Consider the following 26,787-nt stretch of genomic DNA (forward strand, 5'->3'; position numbering starts at 1 on the left):
CCTGACTCACTGGAAAAGACCTTCAAGCTGGAAAAGATTGAAGGCGGAATGAGAAAGGGACAACAGTGGATGAGATGGTTGGATGTCATGACCGACTCAAAGGACATGAGTTTGAGTAAGCTCCGGGAATTGGTAATGGACAGGAGGCCTGGCGTGCTGTAGTCCATGGGGTCGCAAAGAATCGGACACGATTGAGCGATTGAACTGAATTGAACTGAGTGCTTTATCAGATACATCCTTTGCAAATATTTTCTCCCAGTCTGTGTTATGTCTTTTCATTCCCCTAAGTATTAAGATATTTTCATCTTTTTTCTTCTTATGTTGAAAATACAGAAATGATTCACAACGATCACATTTCAAAACACTCACACTTACTAAGAGAAACACTTTTACTAAGAGAAGTTGAAGTGAAAGCTTAAATGACCTATTGTCTCACTACTTTCCAACAGCTTACCTATACTTGAAAAATAAGTCTTTAAAATATTTTGGAGAGAAATTCAATATGAGTTTTTCAGTAAGAAATACTTGGTCGAAGTCAAGGAAGGTCGTTTATAGCATGTTGTTATGACTGGAACTCTGCAGTCACGATTGCCTGAGCTCAAATCCTATTTTACTATTAATGCTGTGCAGATTTTGCTATTTTATTGTACTTCTGTGTGCATTAAGTTTCTTGTGTTATATTTGAGTTATTATACTCCTACTTCATAAGACTATCAGGATTAACTTAATATGTATATGAAGAATTTCAAATAAGACCTGGTATATAGTAAGACCTAGTATAAAAGAATGCTTTATTTTAGTGTTAGTTAATGTGGTGATTCTGCTGATTTGCTGATGTTGCTGCTACCATATAGAATTTTAAGGAAGAAAGAAAATTTATGTAAAATCCATTTGGACTTTCAGAATATCACAGTCAATGCTGCTTCACATAGAAAATTTTAGGAAATGGCTTTACTGGATATGTTTTCCATGTGTGTACATGTCTGTGTTGAGAGAAAAGGTTGTAGACCAACCCCATCTCTGGACATTAAAGTCATTTTAAAAGCAGTCTAGATATCACTATGCCTTGAAAAACGTCATACAGTCAGGTGAATATTAATTTGCTTCTTATAGACAGTAACCCTCTCTTTAGGAGAAACTGTAAAGCTCTGAAACATTGCTCTGTTTACTACTAGAGAAGAAAAAAACTGATAATCTACTATTACTTTATGGTCATTTGTGCAGGGGTTCATTTATTTTCTGTAGTTCAAGTCAGAAATACGATGAATACAAATTTGTTTCTTTATAGAAGGTAAGCTTCTCTTTATGAGAAATGTGAAGGCTCTGAAATACTGCCTTGTTAACTATGAGATAGAAAACTTAACTATTAGTACTTTATGGTCATCTCTGCATGGATTCATTTATTTTCAGTATTTCAAGTCAAAATTATGATGATGAATGATGGTCTTTCATAGCTAATATTTGAGTATCTATTATATGCCATTTGCTTTTATGATTTTTTCTAATTTTTATAAAAATCTTTCTCTTAAATACTACACTTTAAATGGTCATGTCTATTGTTCCTATATTAATCTTGCAGATGGTGATATTGAGGCTTGAACAGAGATGTAACGTTCACAGGTTCATGGCTAGTAAAGAATGTGACATCTAGGATTTGATCTCACTGTTTCTGACCAATCTTAAGTACTGGAACTGAGCCTGTGTCTTTGTAGAATATGATAAATTTTGATATATGGAGTTATATTGTTAGTTTTAAGTAAATGTACTAAATCTAGGACTTTGTCATAGATGTATATGGCTCAGAAATAACCTGCTTTCCAAATGCTTGCCAGAAATTTATGGTATAACATATGATTTTCTTTTTTAATAAGATGATGAAATTCCAACTATAGTGAAATTCGTGGGGACTTTAGGTCTAAACAAATAAAATATAATACAAATATGAATCAAAATATTGTAAACATTAGGCCATATAATTATGAGCCAACTTTTCTTTATTAAATATTTATTCTCCCTTATCCTTTTACACAGTTTGTTTTGAAACTACTGGCAAAAATTATAAGCTTCAAGTTTACAGTATAAAATTTCAGTTATGTTCATGGATAAGGAATTTTTGAATAATGCATTCATGGGAAAAAACTGAGTTCCAACTCAATGGTGCTGCCTTTCACATAAACAGAAGGAATATGACTATGTGGGTGTTGGTGGTGCCACAGCGTTTACTATGGTAATTACTCCAAGATAATCATAGCAGAAGGGGAAAAAAAAATCTTTCTTACATGAACAAAATCAAGTTCTTCTTCAAACTATTTTGGTATGAACACATGCCACTACCATCGCTGACTACTAAAATGCATATATCATATTCTGCTGAAATAAAATCTCCTCAGGGGAAGGCTGATCATAGTTGGAGATCTTTCTCTTTTCAGGATTTAGCTCCATGTTTACATATAGTTTTCTTAATTTAATAACTAAGTAAATAATATAGCTATGCTTCATATATGTTAGAAGAGTCTCATATATATGATATTATTCAGATGCTATTATAGCACATTGCAATCATACAAAGAAAATAAGGCATTTTACTTAACACAACAGTTATTGAAGTTATTGCTTCACTGTATATAAACTAATGCATATTTACTAAATTGAAGTTTTTATAAAATAACTCTTTTTAAATAATCAACCTAAAATCTTCAGAATTATACTAGCTTCTCATAGATCACTTTAGAGCTTATTTAAATATTAACTCAGACAATGAATCTTTCATATTCAAAAGCTTCCTAATGGTGCCAAAACTTTATATTTTCAAACTAACAAAGTATTTTTGGAGGAAACAGAAACTTCAGATGCAGGCTAGCATTGGTCTGCATGTTGCTGATAATTCTGGGATTTAAAAATAAATGACATCACTTAATAGATAATATAGATGATATAATAGATAATATAGTATATAGATATATATAGATATAATATACTAGATAATATAGATGATTAATTTTCAATTCATCACCTACTAGAATCTCATAATATACCTATGAAATGGTTTAGGTATTTTTTTAATCCTCATTTTACAATTCAGGGAAATTTACTCATAGAAATTGCTTAAGAGTCAGAGTCAGGGACAAAACTAATGCTTTCGACTTCAGATTATATTCACTTTCCACTATACCACTTAGATGATGAAAATGATTGTCCCAGAACCAAGAGCTAAATAATGTACTCTATAAATTACATAGAATAAATGAAACCTCTCAAACATCCTCAGGAAATCTCTTTTAAAAGAGATTGGTGTTCGCTCTGAACAAATAAACTCTGGGAAATCCCTAGGGAGAAACAGAATTATGGGAAAATTTTAAACTGGTTACTTCTCTTCTCATTCTTACCAGTCTCTTTTACGGAAAATTCAGATCTCCTCAAATATTCACATGTGGACTAAACAGAAACAAAAATGTGGAAACTGCATCCATTGCAAAAGAAATTATTTTCACTTTCTAACGGCTCATTCACTCCAGATTTCTTATAACTTTAAGAAATTTCTGAAGATAATACCTAATTCTAAATATAAATAAAATAATACTTATCGTACTTAAAATGGTGACCTTCATTATGGTGACAGATTCTGAATATTGCTGGAGACTATTACAGAAGGTGGTCTTATGTTATCTCTTACAGATTCTTGGTTTGAGTCTTACTATGACTAGTAAGTATTTTCAAGTCATCCCTAATTGATGTTCCCCAATAGCATTTCCAAACCTTTTCCACGCCACTGCCCTTCCCCAATGTTCCATTGCCTTAAGTATTACTGAGATGATCATAACCACTTCCCGTGAATTTCCTCAACTTTCCTTCTTTGAATCAATAAATGAGTATTACTTTAGGTTGCAGTTCAATATTTACCAACTCTTTTTAACATCTTTCTAAACCAAACTGCTTTTTTAAATGTCTCTCCTGTCCCTTTGATATTTTTTCCTACTCAACTCAAAAATTCCCCCATGTATTCATGTTTGATGTTTCACTAATCTCTAGCTATTCATGTACATATAACTTCACCAGCAAACTTTGAATAGATTCCACTGGCATTGTTCTGTCTTTCACATCCACTCACTGCTTACTGCTTGTACTAGTCTTCCTTTACCACCACAAACACTATAAAGAAACGTCTCTCCATAATTTAATCAACAGGTTCCTTCATCTCTGGAATTCATGGGCTCAGAGAGTAAAAGCATCTGCTTGCAATGTGGGAGACCCAGGTTTGATACCTGGGTTGGGAAGGTCCCCTGGAGAAGGAAATGGCAACCCACTCCAGTACTCTTGCCTGGAAAATTCCATGGATGGAGGAACTTCATAGGTTATATAGTCCACGGGGTCACAAAGAGTCGGACATGACTGAGCAACTTCACTTTCTCTCACAGACCATATCCAAATAACATTCAGTAACAGTTAAGATAACCCCCTCTCAAAGAAGGATTTTCTCCTCAGGAATAATGATCTCTACTGGTTTCTCTTTCAAACTTTTTCTTTATTTCCTTTTCTCACAAAATATAAGCATTTGCAATGATATGTCAATGGGTTTCTCTCCTCTGCTCTATTCCTCTTTGGTAATTCCATCCCATGTTGGCTTTACCTTTCACCTCCAAGCAATGTGATATAAAACCATTATTTCATCCTTTCTTTATAGAGCCCTGCTTATACTTTCCAGTCATATTCTGATATCTATATTCAGACAAGGGATAAAATTCCAACTCTGACACTTAGCTATTTAATTTTGGTTAAGTTGACTGACTTTACCACCGTATTCTCCTTATATATGCAAAGGCCTCTGTGAGGAATAATTAATTTATATAAAATTCATATAACTATATCTTAACATAAAAAGGATTTGGTAAGTGCTAGCTACTATTTACACTTACCCTATATGTCTTTCCTTCTATGCTTCTTATTTCTATTAATTTTATATTTGTCTAGTTCTAAAGGTCCAAAGCTAGGAATCTTCTTTGATTTGATCCTTTTAGTGGCCACAGAGTTATAATAAGGTACCAAAGTCTTCTGGCAGCATAGTTTCATTGCAGCTCACTTTTCCCCCTTCCCATTATAGCTGTCCTAGTCTGAGAACATACTGCCTATCATATGGACAATTTAAACGGATTTCCAACTGTTTCCCTGATTTCAGTTTCTTGACCTCTGGCTCATCATTTATATATTGGGGGGTGCTGTTTTCTTTTTCCTATTGTAGGTATATATATATTCATTCCTTGAATTCCCTGGTGGTCCAGTGGTTAGGACTCTGTGCTTCGACTGCAGGGGCCACAGTTTCAAAACCTAGTTGGGGAATTAAGATTTTACAAGTCATACAGCCTGGCTAAATTATATATAATAATTCCACCATTCAAACCTTATTCTTTGCTACTTACTAAATATTAAATTCAGTTTGATATTAAGAACCTATTACGAGCTCATTTTCATTTACATGCCAGCTTTACCTGGTCATTAAAATAGATAAGGTTCCAGACAAACTAAACTATTGGTTGTTTCTACCCAGAGTCCACTTTTCTGATAACTATTTTCTCCTTCTGAACTACCCTAATAAATGAATTTCACATATTTCTTACCATTTGTAGTTTAGCTACAATGATATTAATACTTCTATAAAACCTTTATCTTCTTACCTATATTATCTATCCATACTACAAAAAGGGGTATGTAGAACTCCTCTAAATGACAGAATGTGAAGCTCAGCAAATCTCCCCCCACAAACCAATTATAAAACTGGGCAAAACTGACCAAATCTTTTTCAGGGTTCTTAAATTTAACCAAAAGCATACAATGAACTGAAAATCACTTATTCAAAAAACAAATGAACCTACTGAACATTATATAAGAAGAGTAAGTCCATGGCATTTTAGCCTTATCTTCAACCCCACTCTTCAGGTCCATTAGAAAGGCAGTTCTAGCAAGTAGAGAAAGATATGACAATCAAGAGCTTCTATGCCACAGGGTTTAGGATTTGATTCAGAATGGTATGTGGGGAGAAATCATTCAGAGTCGTAGAAAATGATAATCTATGAGTAAATGAAGGAAAGTCAATACCTTACAAAGTTACAATACAAATTTGATCAAACCAGAGACCAATCCAGACATCCAGCCAGAAATTTAACAAGGAGATTTTGATTAACTCTGATAAATCCTATCCATTTTCTTAATATGATAAAAGGCCTCTATGGAAAATAAGCAGTTAACTCATACTCAAATGTGAATGACAGAATGTTTTCCAGCTAAGACTGGAAACAGGAAAGGTCTTCTTCCCTCAAAATTATATACTAGAGTTTCTAACAGTTTAATTGGGAGAAAAAATAAATAAAATTTTAAAAGCAATCCAGATTAGAAAGGGATGATTAAATTTCTTCATTTGCATAACATCATCTTGTTTTTAGAAAATCCTAAGGGATACACAAAAAACTTCTAGAGCTATTGAATTCATCAAGGCCACAGGTGACCAGATCAGTATACCAATATATTGTTTGCTATTTAGTGGCTAAGTCATGTAGAACCCTTTTGCAACCTCATGGACTATATAGCCCCTTGGCTCCTCTGACAATGGGATTTCTTAAGCAAGAATACTGGAGTGGGTTTCCATTTCCTTCTCCAAGGGATCTTCCCAACCCAGAGATTGAAGCTGCATCTCCTGCATTGAAGGCAGATTCTTTACTGCTGAGCCATTGGGGAAGCCCATAGCAATGTGTGTGTGTGTGTGTGTGTGTGTAAACAAAATGAAAAAAAAATTCAGGAAATAATTCCATTCACAGTATTATAAAAATGAATAATATCCCAAGGAATAAATTAAAAGTGTAAGGGAAGCCCAAAATTTGCATAGTGAAAAGCAAAAAATAATATTAGAAAATATTATTATTATATTAAAACTATAACATTTAAAATAATTGAGCTACATTCTATGTTCATGAAATATGAAGTCCAATATTCTGAAGATGGCAATCTTTTCAAACTGACTTATGCATTCTACACAATCCTCATCAATTTCCCAGAAAGCTATTTTGAAGAAACTGAAAGCTGATCCTATTATTTATATAAAATAAGAAGAATGCAACAGTCATATATGAGTTTGAAAAAAAAAAGAAAAAGAATGCATTTGACTTTAAAACTTATTGTAAATCTCCAATATGTTACTGGCATAATGACAGGCACACAGTTCTAACGAACAGGATTAAAAGTTCAGAAATAAACACATCTATTTATGGTCAAGTGATTGTCAACAAAGGGGCCAAATATATTTAGCGAGGGAAAGGATAATCTTTCTGTGAAACAGAGTAGGCAAACTGTATATTCACATGCCAAAATACTGTCTCACATCACACTGAAATACAAACATGAAACAGCTTCTAGATCTAAATATAAGGAACTAAATATATAAATTGTAAGAAGAGAGCAGGGAAAATCACAGTGACCTTGAATTATTCAGAGAGTTCTTAGATGTAATGCAAAAGAAAGACACTTAAAAGAAAAAACTGATTAACTGAATTTCAACAAATTAAAATTTGCACTTCAAAAAGTACCATTAAGATGAGGGTAGGGGAAAGACCGGGTGAAAGTATCTGCAAACCATACATCTGATAAAGAACTTTCATAAAGTATATATAAAGAATATTTAAAGTTAAATTAGTCATAAAATCTTATTAAACACATACAAAATGTGAATAAATACTTTATCAAAAAATATACAGATGGCCAGCAGGCACAGGAAAAGATACTCAGTATCCTTAATCATCAGATAAATACAAATTAAAATCTTAATTAGATACCAATTTATATGTTTCACAAAATTGACAAGGATATGAAGAAACTAGAATCCTCAAACACTGCTAGGGGGAATGTACATACTCTGGAAAACAGTTGTGAAGTTACTTAAGAAGTTACACTTTAATTTACCACATGACTGAGCTGTCCCCTTTTAAGATATCTTCCCAAGAAAAATGTTATGAACCGAATGCTTCTATCCCTTCAAAATTTGAGTGTTATAGCCCACAACCCTCATTGTGGCTATGTTTTGAGATGGGGACACTAAGAACATAATTAAGGTTACATGAGGCCACCAGGGTTGCACCTGATCTGAAAGGATTAGTGTCCTTAAAGGAAGAGACACCAATGACTGCTTTTTTACCCTCCTTCCATGCACATACAAAGAATAGGACATGAGCGCACACAGACAGAAGGCAGCAACCCAAGAGAGCTCTCATCAGACTCCAAACTTCCTGGAATCTTTATTCTTATCTTTCACAAGAATTGTGGGGAAAAAAAAAAAAAAACTGTTTAAGGCAACCTAGTCTGTGGTATTTTGTTATAGCAGCCCAATCAGATTAAGACAAAATATATATGTCTTCACAATGACTTTCACGTAAATATCCATAGCGGCATTTTTTATAATAATCAAAATGTGGAAATAATCCAGTCTCTTAACCTTGAATGTAAAAAAAAAATGTGATATTTCTCTACAATGGAACATTGCCTACCATTAGATGTAATATATTCTTGATAAAAATGTTACTACATGGATGAACATCACAAACTCCCTTCTAAGTGAAAGATACCAGAAACATAGACAAGTGGGTTGCCATTTCCTTCTCCAGGGGATCTTCCTGACCCAGGGATCAAACCCAGGTCTCCCACATTGCAGGCAGACGTTTTAACCTCTGAGTCACCAGGAAAGCCCAGACATAGACTACATATTGTCTAATTTCATTTATATCAAATGTCTGGAAGCAATAAATCCATAGAAACAGGATTGGTGGTTGGCTGGGGCTGCTGTGGGAATGGGGATTGATTGATTACAAATGGGCATGATAGATTTTGTTGGTGATGCCAATGTTCTAAACCCTGGATTTTGGCAATGGGTGTACAACTCTTTAAACTTATGAATAATGATCAAATTGTCATTTAAAACAGATGGATTTTATGGTATGTAAGTTATACCTCAATATATCTGTTGGAGGATGAAGAGGAGAAGCAGCAGCAGCAATAGTGAAAGGAAGCAGCCCGCAGTTGTGACGGGAAAATCAGAAGAGGAGTATCTGGGCACTCAAAATCATCCTTACTAACAGAGTAGGCGCAGTGGGATATCTGCCTCATATACAGTATACAGAGACACATGCAATAGTTACACTAAGTTTTGACCTACTGGAACAAAGACACCCAAATAATGTAGGTTTAAATAAAATTCCCTGGAGAAAGAAATGGCAACCCACTCCAACATTCCTGCCTGGGAAACCCCATGGACAGAGGGGCCTGGTAGGTTACAGTCCACGGGGTCGCACGAGCTGGACACGACTGATCACACAAATAAGATAGAGGATTACTGTCATATACAGCAGTCACCTATAGGAGAGCCAGGTTCCTTCTGTCCCGTTGCTCGGAAACCCACCAGCATGTAGATCCTTACCTGCTTGGTGAAACCAGAGTCACAAGACACGGGAGTAAGCCAGTTCATTGAAAGGGGAGAAGTGTTAGCTGAGGGCAAGTAGCTTGTCATTAAGTTGGAAATGACTTAAAAATTGCTCATACTTTCACTCATATTCTATGGGTCTTCTATACAACTACCAAGGAAACTGGAAAATGTAGTTCAACTGCAGGGGGCAGGGGAGTTGTAGACATGGATCCAGCTAAGACTGTGCAATCATGGAAGAGGAGAAGAATCTATTGAACAGTTTAGTACAGTGGACAGAGCTTATTCAAATTATGTTAATAGATAATAGCAATAATACACACAAACTTAACAGTAAAGAGATTATGCTTAAGTAACTAACAGGTACACTGACTCATCAGAAGCCTACTGACAGGGTTTCTATACACTACAATACAAATCAGACAGGCTGCATCTGTAATGTGTAGAAATAGATGGCTGGGTAACAATCATAGGATTGAAGTTCAAATAAGGACTTCAATGTACAAAACAAATTTGCAAAGAACAAGCTGCAGGGCTTGAAGATGTAAGTGACTACAGGTACAAGCCAGAAAATTTACCGATAGTCACAAAAATAAAATAGGTCCTCAATTAATGGAAATCAAGTATTAACATGGTTCTGAGAAGATACACAAATTCAAGTTGCTGATATCACCACAGCTTGTGCACACTCTGCCATGCCCAGACATCCACATCACCTGCCCCCTGTCATCTTTCAGGTCTCTGCTCAAAGTCATCCCAGAAGAATTTCTCTGGCTGTTCTCTTTAAAATGATATCCCCAACTTCATCATCTCCATCCCTTTTAATCTGTTTCATTTTTAAAATATTTCATAACAGTGCTTCAACCTAAAATTGTGTATAAAGTGTGTTGTTCTTTCATCTCAAACATATACTCCAAGAGAGCAGGATGTTTGTTTTCCCTAATATATGAAGAGCTTCTAGAATAATTTCTAGCTCAGAGCAAGCATTCAATAAATATTTGTTGAACTAACTGAATGAATGAACATAGGTTAGCAGCATAGCAAGGTTGGCAACACAATTTAGATGATGCCAAATTACTTCAAATGTACTGTTATATCTGGTACCAAACACTGGGGTCACACTGAACATGGAAGGAACAGGAAATTATTCCTAGCTTTGGGTGAAGAAGAAAGTAAAAGTATACAACTAAGATCAGCACTCCTAGCAATCCTATATAACACTATATTTTACTGCTACTGAGAACTTTATAATTTATTATATTTTGTTTCACAATTTCTTATATCTATGTTAATGTTATTTACGTATGTTACCTGCTAACCATAAGATGTTTGAGGCTAGAAACCATATTGATGTCTCTGGATATCTCTTTCAGGAAATATTATAGTATTTTGCAAATTATAAACTCTTAATAATATTTACTCAGATGGAATAATAAGTTAACCAATAATTAACAAACAGTGAATGTTGATTTTCACAGATGGCAGAGCATTTTTTATTCAAATAAAGACCCTTCATTGTTTACTTGGATAATCTGACCTATAAATGCTTTTAATTTAAAACATTGACTACATAACTACAAAGAAAAAAAAAAAAAGGAGTGATCGCAGACCATGTTTATAAAAGAACCCTAAAACAGAATATCATTATTCTTTATCTACTTCTGTCCAACTAGGTTAGGAAACAATCCATGTTTTCATGGAAGAGCACACTGCCATGACACTCTGAGTTATAGCACACAATGCCAAATAGGTAGTAAAAGCCCTTTGAAAGCGTTAGTTAAAGCATATGCATAACACTTTTGTATTACAAATCTTAGGGGCTTATCTCTTTCTTTAACATGAAAAGCAATTACTCTTCCATATAGAATAATTATTATAAAAATATCACTTGCTCTTGAAACACAGTGGAGGCACTGTGCCTTTGACGCATCATCTTTGAACTCAAGTCACTTTCAGTACTTTTGCTGCATTACAAAAAAAAAAACAAAAAAAAACACTAAGGCTTTGCTATATGAAGGCTGATGTCATTATTAATGTCTTTATTCATGCCTAATTTTACTTGCTGAATCATGATTTTCTCCATGCTGAGTTCACTGTTCTACCACTGGTTTTGGAAAGGCATGATCTTGAAGCTGGGAGCAAGATAAAGACATTGACAGAAAAGTTACTTTTCTGTCCTTAGGGCCTGATGTTTCCATTCTCAGTCCAGGCTCACCACAGAGGACATTTTTCACAGTCACAAAGATGTATTTTTGAAATGGCTGCTTCTTTGATTAGATCTTTTCTTTCAGAGCAGAAGACATGGCTTACTATTTTTCCTCTATTTTTTCTTTACTTTCTCCCTTCATTCACCATCCCTAGGCTGTAAATCATTTCATTTTCTACGGAACTTTGTATTTTGTTCCTCAAGAAACCACTGCCTAGCAATTACATTATCTGTACACATACATTTATTCTTTGTTAGTGGTTTAAATCCTTGAAAATGCAGAGGGCCCCTAAGTTACATAACATTTTTTCACTAATTCTGCTTCACTGTATTTTACTTGGGTGCTGAATAATGTTGGATGAAGGAAGGAATAAAGTTACAATAGTCATGCTTTTATGGACCTTTCCTATGTTTCCTCTTTCTCTGCTGCCTGCTGCTTGGCCATTTGTTGTTCATTAGTATCTATTAAAATGTGGATCTAGGAAATAAAAGAGATAAAATGCAAAACAGTTCCTTTGTAATTTGTTACTTTCTCCTTATGACTCTTTATAAGTTACTAGGTAACAAAATGTCTTGGCTGTGCAATTTGTCCAACAATAAAATGTGTGGTTTTTATTTCTGCAGCAATGTAATAAGGAGCCGTTTGTACAGTAAAGCACTCCTACAAAGAATGGAATAAAAGAAAGAAAAAGGACATTCTCCCCATAGGAAATGGAGTAAAATATTTAAAAAATTATGAACATCGATTTATCAACTTCCTTAAACTAGAAGGTTTTCAAAGAGATATGTAAAATATACAAATGGAACATTAGTTTTCATCAAATTCATTCCACTTGTAATATTAAGTAAAAATAATTATGTGTTCTTCAAGAGAAGTCATACAACTATGCTGTGGGGTGGCCATTGGGAGATCAGACCTGTTCCTGGTCAGACCTCATGCCCTCCTATAGGGATGTTGCCTCACAGCATCTCTAACATCAAGTCAGCCTTTGATGTATGTCTAAAATACCAATGAATCTGAAGATTTCATCTTGTAGAAGACAGAAGACAAAGATTTGTGTGAGGTGTTCTTTCTAAGTTTTGCAATACGATATGCATGCATTAGTGTGAATACTACATTCCAACAGATAACACTTACTGATTAGATTAGACAAGTCATCGACTCACTAAGAGTATGTTAAGATGAGCTTTTCCATGTAGGCAGCTGAATACAGTAGTTAATACTGATATCAGCTAAAATCCCAATAGGAAACAATGGCAAGCTCAAAACAGGATAATTTAAGAATGATTTCTTTTTCAAAGACACGAATTACACAGATTTGAATGGGATATGACAGAAAAACGAGGGGTAGTACAAGAAATCAGAGGTAGTCGCAGTGAGGTGGCAACCAGGCTCAAAGGATAGAGAAGAGAGGAATTTGTGCAGTTCTGAAGAAGAGTAGTGAAGAGCAGGCTGCCTTTAGAAAAGCATGACTTTTGTGTGAGAGAAACCCCCAGCTCAAAGAGATATCACAGAGGAGACAGAAAATAAGCACCTTGAACCCACTCTCCTCCCGCAACTGATGTATGTCTGGGACCCCTAGTTAGCATTCTGAAATACCAGAGTATTCCAGGAACTATTTTAAAGGTTTCAGCTGTGACTAGTTAGCTAACCTAGCTCTACGTCATTTTCTTCATCTATAAAAAGCTTGTAAGAATAACTTATACTTTAGATGGGCTGAAAAAAGCACTTTTAACAGCTCATGGGATATAATAAGATATAAATAAATGACACTTCTCATTCTTGGGCTTTCAAATGAAGCTATTTTATCAAGAGTATACAGCAGATATAAAATCCACAAAATGATGTTTCTTCCCTAGTTTTAGATGTTAATATGTCTCTGTTACTCTGTATTAAAAGACCAAGAAAATGGGGTAAGATTCTTTTTTCCATGTTTAATTTCATTTCTTTTTCCTAGGAAGAACACTTGTATGGATAGCCCAAATGTTCCCATACCTATATTCAAAATCAGTTACAAACAGGTGAACCTCAAATCCAAAAGGGATTCATAAATAACATTGCCTGCCATGCCACAGATGTCAGTGAGAATCTGCAGAACGATCAGATTTTCTTTTAGAACACAATACTCATTCCCAAACAGGAAAACTGAAGCAGATTTGGGTAAGAAATTCATAAAGAATATTGCTACCCAGTAAATAATGATCTCACTGGTGGCGACTGCCTGTAATGCGGAAGACCTGGGTTCAATCCCTGGGTCGGGAAGATCCCCTGGAGAAGGAAATGGCAACCCACTCCAGTACTCTTGTCTGGAAAATTCCATGGATGGAGAAGCGTGGTAGGCTACAGTCCATGGGGTCACAAAGAGTCAGACACAACTGAGCAACTTCACTGGTTGGTTTGATGGAAATAAACATTTGCAAAACAATAAAATAAAAGCTTGAGTATTCAAAAGGTAATCTAACTCCCTCAAACACATGAAGCAAACCCTGCCTCCAAACGTTTTTCTATATGCTATTGCCTGCAATGCTATTTCCTCTTATCTTTGCGTGGCTGGCTATTTTGCAACTTCAAATTTTAACAAATATGTTCCTTTTTGTATTTTCCACAATCACTACACAAAAAAATGAAGTCCTGGCTTTAAGTGGCACACACACACATACACACACACAACCCACCTGCTATTTTTTATCATAGTATCAGTTATTTTGCTTTGTGTCAGCCTTCTCTTTTTTTTTTTTAATTTGTTTGCTTCTTTAGCTATTTTTGTATATCTTTCTTTAAAATATAAAGTCCTTGGTTGCTTGAGACAAATTTATCTCATTCATCTATATAAATTTCTAATACCGTGTAGAGTCAGTGCATTAAAAGTGTCTTACAAATACGTAAACAATTATTTTCATTTTTGAAAGAATCATGAATTATTCTTGGTGATTCATAGTTTTTTCCCAGTTGGTGTCCTCTTCTCATATTTAAGGTTTAAGTAATTTCCGAGGAAAGGAAGTGTAAACTAATGATTCATCTGTGCTCTCAAGGAGCCCTAGCATAAATTTTGAATAATGAATGACAGTGGTTTAATAACAAATCAGCTTGTTCCACTGTAACAGATATAGTAAATAGAGAGTTAAAATGACCCATGAGAAGCATGAATCAACTTTGGAAGGGTTACCAAAAGAAAGAAATGCTTGGTGAACTTCTTTTAGATAGGTAGATAGATAAGCATGAAGAGATGATATATATGTATCATATATACATGACATATATGTTATATAATATATATTTTAATATAAACACATGAATTTATATGCATGTGCATATGTAAATGCATATATATATATAATACATATATTAATATATACATGATGAATTAATATAGATATAAAACTTCTTTAAACAGGGTCAAAAATGCCTAGAAATTCAAAACAGTAAAATAATGAACTAAAAAATTTCAAACATAAATACTGTTGACAAATTAATATAAAACAATAAGAACAGGATTTGGGAGCCTGTAGAATGAGGCTTATATGTCAGTTTCTTTCTCTGTGACCAATAAGTTTGTGTCACCTCTTTTTTTAATCTCCGAATAACTTTCTATCATCAGAGATATTTACATTGTGCTCATTTTCAATAACTCGAATAAGCATGCAGGACCACCTCAAAATATTCTGTTTGATTTTATATAAGTGTAAATTCGAAAGTAAAATACAAAAACTATTACTGGTTATTCTATTCAAAAACATTTTCTATGAAAAGATCACATTTGACTTTATTTGTAGGAGCCGCCCCCTCCAAAAATAAACATTCTGAGAAAACATTTGTTTTTTGCTTTGAAACATTCCTCATATATAATAGATATTTTATGTATTTTCTATGTTTTAAGTCTGTTTATGTTGGAAAATACAGCTTTAAGAAATGAGCTTAGCCATTCTTGGTGGTGGTTTAGTTGCTCAGTCATGTCTGAATCTTGCAACCCCATGGACTGTAGCCCCCAGGTTCCTCTGTGGGGTTCTCCGGGCAAGAATACTGGAGTGGGTTGCCATTTCCTTCTCCAGGGGATCTATCTTCCCTGCCCAGGAATCGAACCTGAGTCTCCAGCATTGCAGGCAGATTCTTCACCAACCAAGCTACAAGGGAAGCCCTAGTCATTCTTACTATCATATTATAATAGTCTACCAGAGACCAAAAGGCAAATATGTCTTGAAATGAGGCATGGATTTCTGAGAAAATAACATGACACTATGTGTTACTGAGGAAAATACTGAAAATTCAAAGAAACCTATGATCAAGTTTTTAGAGTTGATATCCACCCATATTGAAATAAAAAAGTACAAAACATAGAAAGATAACCCTTTAAACAATCATGTTAGAAATAAATTCAAAATATCAGATATGATGCATCTATTAAAGTCTCAAGTTTTCCTTGAATTCACTTCTATATGTGACCTTCACATATGTCATTCTTCCACAACATTATGCCTGTCTACAACTGAATTCCATGTAGTTATGACTCAGTGCCTTATTTACTTCACTGATTGTATTAAGCCTACACAAATAATCAGAAAGCTTTAGTTTGCTCTCCACAAGCTTTCTCTACTTCCCAGAAATGGTTACAAGGTATTTTAAATTCTCCAAACCCTAAGTACACCTGTTGCAACATTACTATTTGCCAAATAAATTATACTACAAATATAATTCTCCTTCTCCTGGGGTGATAAGCAAAACTATCCCAGGAAAACAGAAAAAAATAGAAGCATTTAACTTATATAACATTTTTACAACCCCAGAATTCAGGATCTTGATAAGAAAAACTCTCTTGGGAAAAAAAAGACACTGACTAGGCAGTTATTAAATTTAGTGTTATCCATGGTATGCATGGGAACTACCAATGCATGTGGCAAAGGATGTATGGGAATGTTAGGTCAGAGAAAGATAAGAATTTACTGATTTACACATGCAATGGTACCAAATTGCCATGTACTCCACTATTAAAATACATTTAGATTAGCAGCTGCTGCTGCTAAGTCACTTCGGTCGTGTCCAACTCTGTGCGACCCCATGGATGGCAGCCCACCAGGCTCCCGTCCCTGGGATTCTCCAGGCAAGAACACTGGAGTGGGTTGCCATTTCCTTCTCCAATGCATGAAAGTGAAAAGTGAAAGTGAAGTCACCAGTCGTGTCTGACTCTTAGCAACCCCATGGACTGCAGCCTACCAGGCTCCTCCATATATGGGATTTTCCAGGTGAGAGTACTGGAGTGGGTTGCCACTGCCCTCTCTGTTAGATTAGTAGAGGAACCCACAAACCATAATTGTTATCCCATGTAATTATTATGCAACAATGATCATAGCAGTTCTCCTATGGAGTATGTGTTCATTCCAAATTTTTGAATAAACTGCGGCTTGGAAACAATAGGTGTGTTTATGGTCCCACAGATAATAAGAGGTGAAGCAGCATTCATACAAAGGTAGATTTATCTAATTACATGGCCCATGCTTCCCAGAGCTTCCCAGGTGGCACTGGTGGGAAAGAATCTGTCTCCAAAGCAGGAGACAAAGAGACTCAGGTTCAATACCTAGGTCAGGATAATCCTCTGGGGAGGGCATAGGAACCCACTCCAGCATCCTTACCTGGAAAATCCACCATGGACAGAGGAGCCTGGCAGGTTACAGTCGAGAGGGTCACAAAGAGTGGGACATGGCTGAAGCAACTTAGCACATAGGCATGAAGCGACTTACTCTGTGCATGAAGCGACTTACTACGCACACGAACACACGGCCCTTGCACTTAACCGCAATGTTTTCTTTTTCCTCAAGCATCAAGTTTAAAACACATACTGAACCAAATATAAATACTATGAGTGAATACAGTGAAGAATCAAAGATTAAAAAGATGAGTGAGGAATTTTTAAAAGCACTGTAATAGGAGGGTAAAAGAAAGAGGTGCAGATATAGGTCAGTATCTAACACAGGATAATAATGGTTAAGCTAACTACACTAAGATTTCAGGACAGCCAGTGGAGAGCACAGCTTTGTGCAGAGTAGTTTGCTCAAGGCTAAATGCTTAGAGGCACCCCAAAAGTATTTGCTGACTCATTCTTATTTTTCCTAGAATATGCAGTTTTCTATTGCACATTGGCTTGTGTGTCTTGTTTTTAAAAGCAAGTGTTTCAATAATATTTCTTTTGAAAATTACAAAATAATTCAACAAAATATTGTATGGATACTAAAAGACTATGCGTAATGAGATTCCAATAAATCTAAAAATACTTTCCAAGTACATGCAAAAATAAGCTGTTAAATGTTAAAATAAAAAGTCAGATTATTTTTTGTTCTCAAGTGAAGCAAGTAGACTGGATCATGTAAAAGTTGCATATTAATAATACTTGTAATAGTGTTAAAATTCTGAATATAGTTAAGTCACCTTTGGTTTGTCAACATGAACTTAAAGAATTTTTATGACTACAAAATGGACTCTCATTATAACTGCAGACTGCACATAAATGTGGTTTTTAATCTAATAAACCACATATTCAGAGTCACTTTATGACATAATAGGCGATTATTTTACCAAATAACTATCATAAAAGGCCGATTAAAAACTGAATTATGCTGTTTAAACATGCACTCCATCCATAAAGGTAGAAAAAGAACAGAAGAAAGTGGTGTGCTATTATTACAAGAAAATGTTTGGTAGAAAGAACACTTCAGCAACAACAACAAAAAATTTCATTAAACACAGCTTTCATAGAAAGCTGCTAAAGATTCTTCTAAATAAAACAAGAGTAGCACATGTTGCTGAAATATATATTTTATGAGGTAGCTTACACAACAGTACACAATTGTAGGTAGTAAGGTAAAAGGCCCCGAAGCAGGTTATATAAAATCATGATATAAGGGTCTATAAACATCTGAATTTAATCTGTTCATAGTAATAGGGACCTGTTACTTTAAAAGTGTCATATTGAGTGATACAAGGGAAAGACTACCAGTAAAAGGGTACAACAAAAAAAAATCACAGAAAAAAATAAAATTAAGCTAGGCACTGTATATCATTATTAACATTATATTAAAAATAATGAATTTATTTAAAAAATAAATTCCCTCTTTCCTGAAAAGTAAATGTTTTAAAAATCTAGAACATCATGTTCCTACTATTAACACAATTAAAAACCCAAGTTACAAGTAGAAGGGAACGACACTGTTAAAATCCACAGCCCCACTCAGGTGCATATTTAGACCTCCTGGAGACAGACATTCCATCTTCTCTTTTGCTATTTCCATTATAGATGGCCCAGTCTTGGAAGAGTTATAGGCTTTAAGTAAGTATTTGAATAGACTGATTTAACTGAGTACCCTCAAAATTAGAGTCCAAATACACAATATTATAATCCTTCTTGATTGGAAATTCTTTAATGAAAATCGGCAGTAAGAGATATTTGAAAGAATGCATGTCTGTGTTGTCTCTAATAGATACAGATGTCTAAAATTTTAATACTACATTAATGATAAGTACTAAAGATCACAAAATAGGCAGATTCTGATTGCAGACCTTATATGCCAGTTCTTAGAACGTGGCAGTAGGAAAGAAAACTGATGCAGAACTTGGCATGGAATTCCTGGAGAACTGACCAACCTAAACACCCCAGACTCATGAAGAGAAGCATGTGGTCCAGAGAGCCACCAAATGTACCTTGAGAATCTCTCCTGCCTTGTGAGTGCCCGGAGGTAGCCAGTCAGCTGCATCACTATCCCTTCAACCCCTCTGCACATGGAGTTAGGCATCAGTTATCTACAGAGTATTGGGCCTAGAGACAAAATACAACATTGATGTGGAAAGGGAAGAAGGAATGAAAAAAATGAGGGAAAAATGAACAAGTGAATGAATGAGAAGAAGTATAATTGCTTGATGTTCAGATTTTGTTTCTTGGTTTCTGGAGTCACTAATTCTCCAGTTCAATGGTCAGGCAATTCAAAAAATAAGCTGAAGTTGGAGTTATATAAATTGGTCCAGGAAACACAGGCTGATGAGTTATATACATTGCAATCTTATGCTAAGGAAAGCTGGAGAATCCAATCTAAGAATTTTGGAATTAACAGATGTTTTTAAACACAGTAAAAATATCCTATTAAAGCAGAGAGGAATATAAATTATGAGACTAAGCCCTAGAATAAAGCATCAAATACCACAGCCACATAAATCATTCTTTTACATTTACATCTTCTTTGAACCAGACTATTCAGATTTAGCCTATGGCACCAGAAATACTCACAGTGAATTGTCATGTGTCTTGGAGAAGTTTTTTCCTGCTTAGTATTCCTTATACTGTTTTTGGCTCTGCTACTCTTCTGTTATCACTTTTACACATGTGATATAGATACGTGGATATTTATATATAACTAAAAAGACATAGGACTTATTTCATAATCCATAAATGAAAGTAGTCTCATTGTTTTACACTTACACTAATTTAATTTTGGAAGATATGCAAGGCAAATCCAACTGAAATTGTCACTGTGTGAAAGTTAGATGTCTATTTTTACAAGATTCTTTGAGAGCAATCAATATTCATGCCTGGTGTGTGAAGAAGTAAGATGGACCCGGCTGTAACTGGAAGATGAGCAATCCTAATTGTGACTGCTTTTTGTATTAAAGTCAACTTTTATCACTAAAAATTGTTTATAATAATTTTTAACACAACAGAGAATAATTTTAATAGTCCTTAGTTTTTCAAATAGAATCATTTGTGACTCTATGGTATAAATCTTCCCTTATACTCTTCTCACTATGCATTTCATTTTTATATATTTTTTCTAATAATTATTTCAAAATGTTTTAACTGAATCTTGCCATTCAATATTAGTGCATAGTTCTTAACATTCTTCCTGATACATGTGATGCAGACAAGAATTATACATGCATTCATATTTCTGCATTCACCTTTCAATGTGAACATTTTTACACATTCTCCTTACATTTCCTGACCTTGTTTTCTTATAAATCCCCATCTTTAACGGCCCATAGTGGTGTTGGTCTCAGCTAAGAGCTAACAATATAAACAGCTGCTATTGCTTTCAGTAGAGACAGAGATGCCTTTCACACCAGTCATTTGTGTATCTGTTATATTCAGTACATAGGTCCCATAGAGGAAACAATCTTTAAAAGAAACGTAAGGAAAGAAATCTCACAACAACTGCTTTGGTCCAGGTCACCTGAACCTGCAAAAGGCCCTTTCTGAATTCTGAAGAAAGTAATGAGTGCTCCGGGTTGCTGTGAATAGCTGGATGAGGTAGCAGAACAAAGGACAGCTATCATATATTCTTTTAATAAATTCTGAAGTCAGTCATGAAAAAAAAAAAAACACAGGCGGCAATTTCAGCAATGTGAAGCCATCTCTAAAGTGAAAACTGAATAATTATAATTTCTTTAATTCTTTATGTATCTAAATCTGGAAATTTGTTCTAAAGACTTGGGGAGCATCTTATCCACAGAGATGAAATTGACCTTAAAATACATCACTTATGTTCTGATTTCTTCATTATTATTTAGAAGAGGAGAAGTAAGGATGAATGAACTGAGTGGATTATACAATGCAACTGCTGCTGCCAATCAAATTGGTATTTTTCTGCTAATCCATGCCATCTAAAACCCATGAACATAACCTGCACATATCAAAACATATAAATCTGCTACCATTTTCATTCCCAACAGTGTTTACTGAAGTCCTAGAATATATCAGAATATATTAGGCATTTTCCTCATAAATAAGTATATATATTTATATATGCAACATATATATATCCCTGCAGATATAGTAAGGAATATATCAGGTCAGTGGTCTACAGGCCTTGGTTTACTTCATTCATTCTTTGCTACACACTTCCAGTTTGTAGAATGATTACTTAACCACTGTGTTTAATTTAACATTCAATAGGACTTATATAATCTTGTACCTTGATAATTTCACATGTTTTCAAATTTTTTTGTATATCTTAAGGAAAATGTCCACACACACAAAAAATAAACTAAAGAAAAGAATTCCTAAGTTAAGGCATGAAAAAGTCTTTACCATTAGTTGACATCACACAGTTCAACAGATTAAAGGTAACCAATGGCTTACCAAAAAATATTCAAAAGAAAGCAAAAATAATTACCTAAAAATAGGTGGTTTATTTACAAATTACTTTTGTTAAAACAAGAATTTTTTTTTCCTACTGTTCATTTATCTGAAACTGCTGAGATTAATGTTATAGGATAGTGAAAATGATGATCAAATAGTCATTGCTCTGCAGAAAATAGAAAATATTGATCCTGTGTTGTAACCAAGATACTTTCTTCAAGAAACTCACCGCAAAATAATTATTATTATGCACAAACTACAGTAACCAAAACTACAAAGGAGCATTTTAGATTACCAATATTCTTTATTAAAGTTTACAGAGTAAGTAGGCTGTTTATATTTAAATCTCTCTCTCTTATTAAGTGTTGAAAATAGATAGGATAAACAAAATATTAACAAACTGATTTAAGGCCTTCTGTGTTATAGATTTTAATGATACTGCAGCAAAGATATGATGACATAAAGGTGACCATCTCTGATAGTTTAGTTGAAGGTTTCTCCTAAAATACTTCCTCAAAATATTCCTAAATACTTTTTGTCCTCTCTCAATTGAATATTTCTATTATTGTTTCAAAGCTATCAAATACAATAAGAGCTCTAGAAAAAACTATTTTTACTTTTAAAATTAAACAAGATCTTTCTTGATATTGAATGGGGTAAAAATTAACTCCAGAGTTTCCTAGAACTTATTTCAGATTCATTACCCAGAGCAGACCATCAAAATAACTGGTCCAGAACATTCTGTTAGTATCAAAACCCATCAGGCAAGCTATCAAGTTCTTTATTCTTTCTTGACAAATATCTAGCATTCTCTATCTTGAAAACTTAAAACTTACTTCCTCTCTCAATTTGCTTTCAGTGCCACAAATTCTTTTATATCACAATAGTTCTTTTGAGAGATAGTTTTGTTTCCAGAATTTAGTTGACAGTAGAATGGTTACACAAAGCAATATGTAAATGAATTAACTGTGGTATTTTAAAAACTGTCCTTGTGTTTCAAATTGCAGTCTCTTAAAACAAAAAAAAGTAGTCTCTTAAAAAAAAAAAGTGTGAAGGCCATATTTATTTAGCTCTTGTAATTCCATTTTACCCACTGTATATTTCTCACTGATTTATCCCCATTTTTTCAGTCAAAGTGGATTTTTTAAAAGGCATGAATATTTTAGCACATCTGCAGTTAATAAGAAGACAGTCACAAAAATAAGTTGGTCCTCATTTTTTCCTGCTCTTACTCTGGTTACTGAAACTAACAGTTGGGAAAGAAATATCTACTTATTTTAAAGAATAACATTCTTAGTGTAACTATTCCTTTACATTACAAGTATTTTCCACAATTTCTAATTTATTATTTTTGCAGACTGCTTTATGAATTCTAACATTTAGACAGTTTTTAGATGTTTCTATAGAAAATTTATCAGCATAGCCACGATTTAAAGTTGCAAATTCCCAGGATAATTCTGAATTAAAATGCAAGAAAAAACCAGATGCTTATATTAATCTGATTTTTAAAATTTATATTTATGTATTAAAGTTCCATCATATTTATATGAAAAATCTATTTTATTACAAAATCAACCTTTACTTAAAAATTTCTGTTCATTTCATTAAAATAATATCTTTTCACTTCATCAGATTAATAAGAAGGAAAATCCATTAGACTATTAATTATTCTATCCATTGCCTTACTGACAGAAATAAGCTTAAATCAGCTTTAGTCAATGCCACTGATCAAAAACACAATCCAATAAAACTTACTTGTATATCAACACATTACAATAAAAACATTTATCTTCTTTATCCCTTCAATACTTTTCTTTAAAAAGTTTTCCACAAAACTTTACTACAGTCATATCTTGTCCATATTTTCTTCTGCCAATTTCTCTAAGTTTTTAATGAAAGAAATATGCTTCGTTTAACTAAATTAATTTCATATTAGTATCTTTAGTCTAAATATATAATCACAATAAAATATAAAACAGATTAACAACAAATAACTTCATGAATAATGACTACTTTGCCAATCAAAAGATTAAATATTTCATTACAATAATAGCATCAAAACTAGAATTTTATTAGTGTAAGATCTTTCATTGAAATCATTCATACAAAGGATCACTCTAGCATAATAAAAATAATTTGTATGACTCTATAGCAGACAGAATGGAGAAAAGTGCTTTAAAATTTGGCACACTGTAGAGATTCCAGCACAAATGTATCTTTGATTTGTATGTACTGTCTAAAAGTTCTCCTTCTAGCAACACATCTGTCATGAATACACCTTAAATGTCATCTCCAGTTGTGACAACACTCAAGGTGGCAGTTATCTCAAGGAAAACAAAGTAACACTTCAGATAGAAAGTCATATTTTTAAGGAATGTTTCAATTACACTAAAGTCATAATATATTGCAAAGTTTTTATTGTAAATATTTAAGACCATTTTCATATTTTATTTCTATTAAAACAATAACTTTTCACTCACTGCCCTTTCAGAAGTAGAATACAGGATTAAAATCTACCAAATAACACCCTAAAAGAAAAGCTATGCAGCAAAGATGCAAAAATGATGTTCATGTTTAATGGCTTTTAAAAATTTAATTTCATTGCCATTTGTATTGAACCAAAAAACAAAATAAAATGTAGAGTGCTGATAGACCTTACCTTCCTGAACTGCTTGAAAAGGGTTGTTGCCATCAACAAATGTCACCGAAAATGTGATTTTCTCAGTCTGTAAGATCTCCTCATTCTGGTTGAGGTCACCAACTGCTGTGCGAAATACCTCATCATCCTTTTTGGCAGATTCATCAAAAATTGCTCCTAGAAAGAAGTGAGTCGCCATTAAACAATAACATAAATATTCTCTCATGCCCTCCAGAATTACGCCAAAGAGACTTATGTATCAGAAAACATACACTTTCACTTAAAGCATGCACTTTATTTATTACTGAAACACACTGTACTGGAAGCAGTGTGACAGCTAAGCAGGAATGTAGTTACTTCTTCCAAATGGAAATGATGAATAGTACATCAGTGTTTTGCTGGGAAAGCACTGGGAAGGCATAATAAGTACAAAAAGCCTTTGCAGAACAAAGTGGTTAAATGTACTGAATGCTTCATGTACTAAGATCTTTAGGAATTCATAGCTTGAAGATTTTTTTCTGAATAACTGGAGAAAAATAAGGATATATTCTTAGAGCCCATTCATAAAGTAAATAGGAATCAAATTTTTATCATGATTTTCATTTATTATTTTTCTTTTTATTTCTTCTCTTCTTTCTTTCTTGAACAAGAGTTTCCACATCTTTTCAAATCCTGACTCTCAAGGTTTGACCTTGAGCAAGGGATTCAAACTCTAAACACATTCACCATCTATAATATCTAGTAATAAAAATAATATCCATCTGTAAGGTTTATTAGCTATATTAAATGATGCTATGCATGCAATATTTAAGCAAACTGTGGTAACTAAATATGTCTTAATAAATGCTGGTATCGTTCCTTTTTTTAAATACTGTAATAAAATTCAAACACAGCTTAACATTTCCTTTTTTTTTTCATTTATTTTTATTAGTTGGAGGCTAATTAATTTACAGTATTGTAGTGGTTTTTGTCATACATTGACATGAATCAGCCATGGATTTACATGTATTCCCCATCCCGATCCCCCCTCCCACCTCCCTCTCTACCCGCTTAACATTTTCTATTAATTTTTTCACACTACAGTATCTAATGTAATTCTGAAAATAATTCAGTTCAGTTCAGTTGCTCAGTCATGTCCAGCTCTTTGCGACTCCATGGACTGCAGCACACCAGGCTTCCCTGTCCAACACCAACTCCCAGAGCTTGCTCAAACTCATGTCTATCGAGTCTGTAATGCCATCCAACTGTTTAATCCTCTGTCGTCCCCATCTCAAATAGTACTACAAACAAATACTGTTTTAAAAAAGGATTCCATGCAAGAAATATGCCTAAGTTCCCACAACAATGGCCAGAGCCCTTGCCTCCTTGACTCCACCATTCTTGCTCTGTGTCACTATGGGATACTGCCTTATAGGATTATACCCAAAAGGAATGAAAGTATTTAATGGGGAATCTGACTTTATAGCATATTTCGGGATTCTTTCCCATATGGTCATGCATACTGACTCCTCAAGTTCTAAGCAGGCACACATTTTTTAATAATTTACTTTTTAATCACAAATAATTGGGTCAACGTAATTTTTGCATTTTTGAATAAACCTAATGAATTCCCTCCTGATAAAAAAAAAGACATACACCTAAAGGACAATAACATGATAAAGGAATAACTATGAACATATGTACATCCTATCTATATATGCATAATATATATTTCTTGACTATAATATGCATTACCGTGTGTGAAAAAGTGTATATATAAAAATGACTTTTTCCATTATATAAATAGAAAACAGTTATTATACACATATATGAAGAGATAAACACACTATATATGCAGACACAGATATGCATATATATTCACATACATGCACACAAACACACATATACATATCAATAAAAGTAGACACACTTTACATGTTTCAATTTGGTTGATTTAATACTTATGTAACTGAAGCCCTCAAAATCTTCTAGGAAAAGACAAATCATGATATTTAACATGCATTATAAGACTCAATACATGATAAAGCAAATGTGAAACTATGTTCACTTCTGACAAATCTGGCAGGTTACTTTTGACCTCTCCAGCCTAAGTGCCTTTGCCATGGTAAAGCAATGATTAATTTCTGCTAGAGAAAGCAAAATGTCTAATAGGCTTACTGTGTGCTTAGATTTTTCTTACCACTGCTCTTCTATATTTGCATGGATTCACTGACAACTTTGACCAGCCTATTTAAACCTTTCCTTTCCATTTCTTATACATTTGGAATACCTGCCATGGATAAAAACATAAGAAAAGTGTGAAGAATTTTTTTAATTGATATAAAATTATTTTGGAATTATACTATTATATACCTAATACTCAGAATATTATTAG

The 26,787-nt window shown here is 33.8% G+C and overlaps 1 protein-coding gene across 2 annotated transcripts in view; it reads right to left on the minus strand.

Annotated features, from left to right (window-relative positions):
• Positions 1–26,787, minus strand: part of GRID2 (glutamate ionotropic receptor delta type subunit 2) — a 1,554,957-nt gene that overhangs the window by 1,218,229 nt on the left and 309,941 nt on the right. For both annotated transcript variants that reach the window (XM_043871276.1, XM_043871274.1), the window contains exon 2: positions 24,435–24,590. In XM_043871276.1, coding sequence (XP_043727211.1) covers positions 24,435–24,590 — 156 coding nt within the window. The remainder of the gene's footprint in view (positions 1–24,434; positions 24,591–26,787) is intronic.

Source organism: Cervus elaphus, chromosome 17, assembly GCF_910594005.1.
Source record: "Cervus elaphus chromosome 17, mCerEla1.1, whole genome shotgun sequence".
Taxonomy (NCBI): domain Eukaryota; kingdom Metazoa; phylum Chordata; class Mammalia; order Artiodactyla; family Cervidae; genus Cervus; species Cervus elaphus.